Source organism: Lagenorhynchus albirostris, chromosome 12 (genome assembly GCF_949774975.1).
Source record: "Lagenorhynchus albirostris chromosome 12, mLagAlb1.1, whole genome shotgun sequence".
NCBI lineage: Eukaryota > Metazoa > Chordata > Mammalia > Artiodactyla > Delphinidae > Lagenorhynchus > Lagenorhynchus albirostris.
The window spans coordinates 22193541-22201707 of NC_083106.1; the positions used below are offsets into that span (position 1 = coordinate 22193541).

At 38.0% G+C, this 8167-nt stretch overlaps 1 protein-coding gene across 1 annotated transcript; it reads left to right on the forward strand.

Moving 5' to 3' along the window:
• Window positions 1-731: 731 nt before the first annotated feature.
• Window positions 732-6260, forward strand: NMBR (neuromedin B receptor). The gene is given in 7 exon segments (XM_060168403.1): window positions 732-952; window positions 954-1028; window positions 1466-1585; window positions 2199-2205; window positions 2998-3280; window positions 3283-3334; window positions 5774-6260. Coding segments are annotated over 7 exon segments (1245 nt in total).
• The last annotated feature ends 1907 nt before the right edge of the window (window positions 6261-8167 follow it).

Genomic DNA, 8167 nt, shown 5'->3' on the forward strand with positions numbered 1-8167 from the left:
ATTCAGTGCGAGAGCCTCAGGGACTCACCAGCTCAGCCCCCAAATCTTCAGAGGTTCACAGACTTCTGTCTGGGGCGTCTCCTACTCGGAGGTGAGTAAGAATAGATCTATATAGGGAGGCAGTGTGCGAGAGAGGACTCAGCCCCTCCAATCCCACAAAATACAGCAGGAACTGCAGAAACAAGAGCAAAGCTGTGGGACGTTGCGGAGCACAGGCTCCAGACGCACAGGCTCAGCGGCCATGGCTCACGGGGGTGCCCAGCCGCTCCGCGGCACGTGGGATCTTCCCGGACCGGGGCACGAACCCGTGTCCCCTGCATCGGCAGACAGACTCTCAACCACTGCGCCACCAGGGAAGCCCTGGCAGGTATTTTAATTAATTCCAGAGGGATAAATCTTTGTTCACAAAAAGGCTGTTCTCCGCTATCTATAAGCGAGAACAAACCATTGAGGACTGAAACAAAGACTCAACTTCTTCCTTTTTTTTTTTTTTTTTTTAAATTCGGAGCCAGCAGGAGCCAATGTGCGTGCCCCTTCTAAAAGTGAAAGGCTGGAGCCTGTGGCCAGTCTTCTCACCCGGCCCGGTCCTCCTCGGGACAAGGCGGTGTGACGCGATCCCCGCGGGAGGTAAACTTGGCAAGAGGGAAATCCATTAAGCCCAAGAGTGCGTTGCACTTTTCAAGGCACCTGGGTGCATGAAAACTCCAGCGGACTCTCCTGGGAAAGAGACCATGCCCCTCGAGTCTCTTTCCAACCTCTCCCGGACCACGGGCGTGAATCAGAGAGGTTTCGTTCCAGAGGTCTTGGAAAGGGATTTCCTACCCGCCCCGGACGGGACCACTGTGGAGTTCGTGATCCGCTGTGTGATCCCGTCCCTCTACCTGCTCATCATCACAGTGGGCTTGCTGGGCAACATCATGCTGGTGAAGATCTTCATCACCAACAGCGCCATGAGTCCCCAGCATCTTCATCTCTAACCTGGCCGTTGGGGACGTGCTGCTGCTGATCACCTGCGTCCCTATGGATGCTTCCTGCTACTACTTCTTTTTTTTTTTTTTTTTAACATCGTTATTGGAGTATAATTGCTTTACAATGCTGTGTTAGTTTCTGCTTTATAATAAAGTGAATCAGTTATACATATACATTATGTCCCCATATCCCTTCCCTCTTGCGTCTCCCTCCCTCCCACCCTCCCTATCCCACCCCTCTAGGTGGTAACAAACCACCGAGCTGATCTCCCTGTGCTATGCGGCTGCTTCCCACTAGCTATCTATTTTACGTTTGGTAGTGTATATATGTCCATGCCACTCTCTCACTTTGTCACAACTTACCCTTCCCCCTCCCCATATCCTCAAGTCCATTCTCTAGTAGGTCTATCTTTATTCCCGTCTTACCCCTAGGTTCTTCATGACCTTTTTTTTTTTTTTCTTAGATTCCATATATATGTGTTAGCATACGGTAACAAATCCCGCTACTTCTTTGACGAGTGGATGTTCAGAAAGGTGGGCTGCAAACTCATCCGGGTGATCCAGCTCACCTCCGTGGGGGTGTCCGTGTTCACTCGCACTGCCCTCAGCACCCACAGGTAAGGGCATAGGTAACTGTGGGTGGCCTAGAAAAGCAGTGAAGAGGGGCAGGGAGTAGTGTACCTGGGGAGAGGAGGGAGAAAGGAAGGGCTGAGAGGAGGAGGGGAGAAGGAGAGAGACTGTATCTGGGAATTAGAGTAAAAGGAGTTAAAATTGACTGATGTGACGCTTGAAAAAAATATAAGAAAATCATTATTTTAAAAATAATTAAAATTGCATTAGAGGCTCCCCTCAGAAAGGTATTGAGGCTGGGGGCTGCTCCTCTCCCGTGGGCAATGAGACACATCTTCAGAGAACCTCAGAAGGAGACTTTATCTGCTTGTTATGTAGCTTGAAATATTATGAATTTTTAGAATATCAGACTAATTCAAATGTTAATAAAGAGAAGGTACGGGGTCATGCCATGGTTAATATCTGCTAGGTGCCAGGCATTGTAATAGGTGTTCTATACAGTTTTTCTAATCACAAAACTTTGAGGGTGGTGTTTTTATCCCCACCTTACAGATGAAGAAAAAGATCTTAAGTGATTTTCCAAAGGATATCAGAGATGAGATAACAGTGCGGACTTGTCTGACTAAAATCGCTTTCTGCTGTATCTTGTTAACCTCCTAGGTATACTGTAACCTGAAATACTTTTAAAGACAGATATAAGTAATTTGAGGTTTATATACAATTTTGCTCGGTTTGTATTTTTATTACCTTGCTTAATAGTCGTGGGTAATTGAATGAGGTATAGAGGCTTGGATTGTTTAAGCCATTGCATCCTGGAGTGTGGTTCATTTACCACTACAATGGTGTTAGGTGGGAGGAGAGAAGACTGCATGAGGTCTTGACATTAAAGAAATTTGAACTGTAAAGACAGAATGTTATTCCATTTTCAGTTCTTTTCATCCTTATGACTGAATTAGGGAGAAAATCCCAGTCTGGATTAGCCTCTAAGATTTCTTAATGTCCTTAAGAAAAAAAAGTAGGAGACCCAGCCTCAGAAGCTCTAGAAGAGTATCCAGGTAAATTTTAATAATACTATTTTGTGAACATTTTATGTTTTATGGTTATGGTATATTATATCAGTTTCAGTAGTAATAGATTTTTTGGAAATAAAAGTATTTAAATAAAAATATTCAATATACAATGATACTTGTAGTACGTGTAGATTTAGAAAATACTTGTGAAGGAGGTAAGCAAATTACTGCAATTTGGGAAATGACAATTTAAAATATTTGCTTTTCTCTTCATGTCTTCTGTGCTAATAAGCAGTAGAATGACTTGTAGACAGAGAGACACCAAGGATCTTAGTTATTCCACACAGTACGTAACAGCCTGGGAATAATGGGGTGTTGGCACCTCTCTTTTTAGTAAGATCTCTCTCTCTCTTTTCCTTTCTCTTTTTAATTTTTCTTTCTTAAGGGAGTAATTTGAAATGGGTATGGGTATCCAGACATCAGGGGCAGTGCTGTGGACCTGTGTGAAGGCCGTGGGTATCTGGGTGGTCTCGGTGCTGTTGGCTGTTCCAGAAGCCATGTTTTCCCAAGTGGCGCACATCGGTGGCTTGGATAATGGCAGCTTCACGGCGTGTATACCCTATCCTCAGACTGATGAATTACATCCAAAGATTCATTCAGTGCTCCTCTTCTCGGTCTACTTCCTTATACCACTTGTTATTATTAGTATTTATTATTATCATGTTGCAAGGACTTAATTAAAAGTGCACATAATCTTCTGGGAGAATACAATGAACATTACCAAAAAACAGGTAAGCTTGGTAGGTGTGTGTGTTGGGGGCAAGCTGGGCAGAAGCATTAGGTGCTATTTTGAGTTCTATTTCATGGGCTTTCACTATCAGGAATGATTAGAACAGTCAGAAGGGCACTGGAACACGCACTAGCCTGAACTGGAAGGGATGTTGCGGGTTCTCTAATATGTGGCCATGTGTTAGCTCTAAAAGCCCACTGAGGTCCAGCTTATCTGACATCTGGGCCTAGGCTCATTTGAAATTAATGTCTCTGGTGGCTTTTCTTTATGTGCAAATGTTTATGCAAAGAAACACATAACAAACCAGAAAAGACTTTCACATTGTAAGTATATATTTATTCAATTATTTTTTCTTCTCCCATTAGCTCACTAAAGATGACAGAAAGTCTGGGGGAAGGACGCATCAGGAAAGGACTGTAGGACACTGCTGGGGTCTGGGGATGAGGTTTGGCTAAGATGCCAAAATGAGAGACTGGGAACAGAGGGCAGCAGAGCAATAGTGAGAGTGATCAGAAGGTGGGCTGGTGCTGAAATAGGACTTGGTCTAATTCAACTTTATAGCTTTTCCGATAAATAAATATTACATACTAATTTTAAAACTATGACCTGCACCTTATGTACTTTTTCTTCTCTAAAGAATACATAGTACTAATGTAAGGTAAAACCAGTTGCGTTAAGATGGAAATACTGCAGTTATGGGACAGTTTCAAGTTGTACATTTGTGCATTTCTAGTGAGGAACTTCTTCCAAAGGGCTCTGTAGGTACGGGGAGTTGAATCACAGATGATTAAAATTTGATGGGCTGTAGCTGGAGGCACAGGCTGGGGCTTTGGGCACTAAATCTGGTTAAGGTTTTCCTGTGCAGATGGTGACCTCTATTTATTGATGTCCATAAACATCAGTGATCCACATCTGCTTTAAAGGCTTAAAAAATACCAGTCATTAAAGTAATTATTAGAAAAAGTAATATATTTATTACCTCAATACCTGGCATCATTGAAGCAAAAATGTCTGGGTCACAGGCTCACTGTACTTTTCCCTTTACATACAATCCTTTTATTCAGAGCCCTGTGATCCAATTTCTATCTCAGTTTGGGTATCTGAGTTTTTGCTTTGGTTTCTAAAGTTGAGTTCCTCTGACCTTCCCCACCTCCACTTTTTTGTTTTTCAGTGGTCTTAGTTCTGACTTTTGTGTGTGTGTGTGTATGTGAATTTCCCTATTGGGACTTATAAACTCTGGCTGGGTAACTGGGCTTGACATCTGCCAAGAAGTAATCTTAATGCTAACAGCCTACCTATACATTTGAATCTCCAAGTATAGACTGCTGCGAAATTCTTGCACCTATGCTCCACCTGCTAGGGAGGACTGTGCTTAGTAATGTAAATTTCACATCCACCTCATTTATAAGGCCAAGTTGCCTAATTTATGCCACTGGGATACATCTGGAGTACCACATTCTGCTTCTTGAACTAGATTCCTTTTCACTTGCACCTTTGTTTACTGTCACCATTCACTACTACTTACTCCCCAGTGTCAGATCTGTTTCAATCCTAAACCTTTCCAGACTTCTCTGGTATATTCTAGTTAACTACCAATAGTTTTAGCTCAGAAAATATGTTGTCTACTATAAATATCTTAATAAATTATGTTTTCACTTTCATGTTGCCTTATTTAAATATTCAAACAAATTAGACAAATGTGAGCTAAACTTTGGACTCTAGATGTTAGAAAATGATTTTTAGATTTAAAACTATTAATGTCCCATATTTGAATTTTGTCTATTTATCACATTCCTGAAGACCTTCTTATAAAACAGTAAACATAGGAGGTGAATTTTATGAAAAGATAGAAAATGTTTTTATTTTTATTTTAAGGTTAGGCAGCCGAACATAGTAATGTTTATAGAAATGACAATTATGTCAGGTTATTTTGATTTATGAGAGGAGTTTAAATTAAATCTCAAGGTTTTTTTTTTCTTTTGTGGATAAGGGTTTTAAAAAAGTCATGCCCTTTTTCAATAGATCAGTATTTCTTATTTAAAATAGTCTGATTTAAAAATTTTCTAAACTTGAATATATTCTGTGGTTTATTAATTCAATGGATTTAATACAAACAAATGATTTATATTTATAGTGATCACAATAAGACGTTAAGCAAAGGAAAAAGAGTTAAAAATAAGAAAATTTTCAAGATCACAGTTTTAACATGAAGACATACCCATTTATAAACTGTCAAATATTTTAAAGTGAAATTAGTATAGTGACCAAAATAGGCTTCATCAAATTGTTAAAATCATTACTTTGACTAGGAAAATCCTTTTTGTGCTTTTGGATGCATTTGTATGTTAAGTTTTACATCTTTTGTACCATGATGTGTTTTAGAATGTGGCTGCCTCCGTTTTCATTTTAATCAGTGGGACTATTTCCTTATATTTGCAGGTGGAAACACAGAAAGGCCTGGCCAAAATTGTGCTGGTCTTTGTGTGTTGCTTTGTCTTCTGCTGGTTTCCAAATCACATCCTTTACATGTATAGGTCTTTCAACTATAATGAGATTGACCCATCTCTAGGCCACATGATTATCACCTTAGTGGCCCAGGTTCTGAGCTTTTGCAGTTCTTGTGTCAATCCATTTACTCTTTATCTGCTCAGTGAAAGCTTCAGGAGGCACTTCAATAGCCAGCTGTGTTGTGGAAGGAAGTCCTATCGAGAGATATCAAGCACCTACCTACTCAGCTCCTCCGCAGTGCGTGTGACATCCCTGAAAAAAAATGCTAAGAACATGGTGACCAAATCTGTATTACTTAGTGGGCACAATGTGAAGTAGGAAATGGCACATGTGATTTTGTGCCATCACATTAGTGATTTTGGCCATTCAACTCACTACCTGAAAAGAACTTACTCTCGTATCTCTACTGAGTAAAGCAAAACTAAACAACGTTTTCTTTCTTACTATATCTCAGCTAATTCATTAAACAGTTTCATGATTGACTCAGAAAAGGCAAGTCAAACAGAGTTACCGTTTTTCACTGAACAAGACTTTAAATGACATTAAAAATATATGTATTACTCACATTAAAAGTGATTCAAAAAGCAATATATGTGTATTGCTATATACATATAAGTCAATATTGCTTCAATATTGAAGTTGTTCCTAGAGCCAAACTAGCACATTTATCTTAAATTTGTTTTATTCGGGAGCATGAAATAAATTTCTTTATTGACTCAGTGATTCAATGAGTATAATATTCAAACTCCAAATATCTGAAATACAAGTCATATTTTCCTGGTGAATTTTATTCATAACTAGTGCCTGTATATATCTCCTTTGTTTGAATAAACTAATAGAAAATTCAAAAGGTGGAGCAAATCGTTTTATGATTAATCATAATTTATAGAAATAGTTTATATCTGTAACTTCTCAGTATGTGATTAAAATGTATGATGACATTTGTATTACGCATAGTGAAATAGATATCATCTGAATATGATCTGAATGTAAAATAGGTATCATATGTCCTAAACTGTAAAACTATGACTCAGAAATTGTCATGACCATCTTTGTATACATTGCTAAATCCCTGGATATTTGGGTCATTCTGTGTAGCTGTGATGAGATATACGTAATTCTGCTGAGTCCGACCATTTAATGAGTTCAACCATCCTTTTTTTGCAATAGCACCTGACAAGTGTATATAAAATCTACTTGGGAAGTTTACTCTGCATAGTATCACAGTCATCTCTGAATAATTTTGGATTAAAATTTTTAAACAAGGAACATTTAAAATATTTACGATGGTCTTTCAAAAAATATACAAGGTAATATGTCGCACTTATACAGTGTAACATTAGTAGCATTTGTCAAACATTAGTAGTAGTCCTAGTTCATCCACTATTATTCACCTAACAATTACATGGAAGGAAAGACTTAAACAAAACATGAATCCCTAATGTTTTCATGTCACCTGTAATTTGATGAATAAGTTATAGTTTATTAATATATTGTCAATATTTAATATTACATTAATGAGTCCTTATTTGCAATATTGCAAGATTTGGAATCCAAATAATTAACAAAACATTTTCCATTTTAATAAACATCAATTGTTATTAAAATTAAACAAAAAATAAAGAAACCTAAAGAGGATTCCACAGCCATGTGGGAGAGGTAGGATTTAAAAAACAGACACCATACCATGGTGCATGCACCCACTATTCCATCATCTCTCAATTTCTTTCTTTCTCTATTGACTTTCTTCTAACTCTGATAGTTGTTCTTAACCTTTCGGAAAGTTGGAAAGCCACTCATCAGAGAGGTGTAAAATATCGCACACAAATTTTATATTGACTCTGGGTATTTTATAAATCTTTCAAGTCTCATCCATTAAAATCTAAAGAACCATGGGTTTCTGGGTGAGAATCCTTGGTCAATGCAGAACCATTCTCCTTGTTAATAATGTGATGGTAGAAATAGGTATATATGAAAAACTACAAGATACATGCATATCAGATTACATAACAATATTATTCTTTCAAGCTCTAAATTACCAGGACATTATAGTTAAGATGTGCCTATGTCCCTTTAGTTTCAGATATATGGAATACATATTATACAGTATATATTCACTATATATATAAATATATACTATATTAGACTGTATATATGAATACATACACAATACATTGCATATGTATTTAGTTTCACATATGCTATATATATGAGAAACTAAAGGGACATACATACATCTTAACTATAAGGATATAATAATTTAAAGTTTAAGAGAATAACATTGACATATACTCTGATATCTGATTTGTTTTTTAAGAATG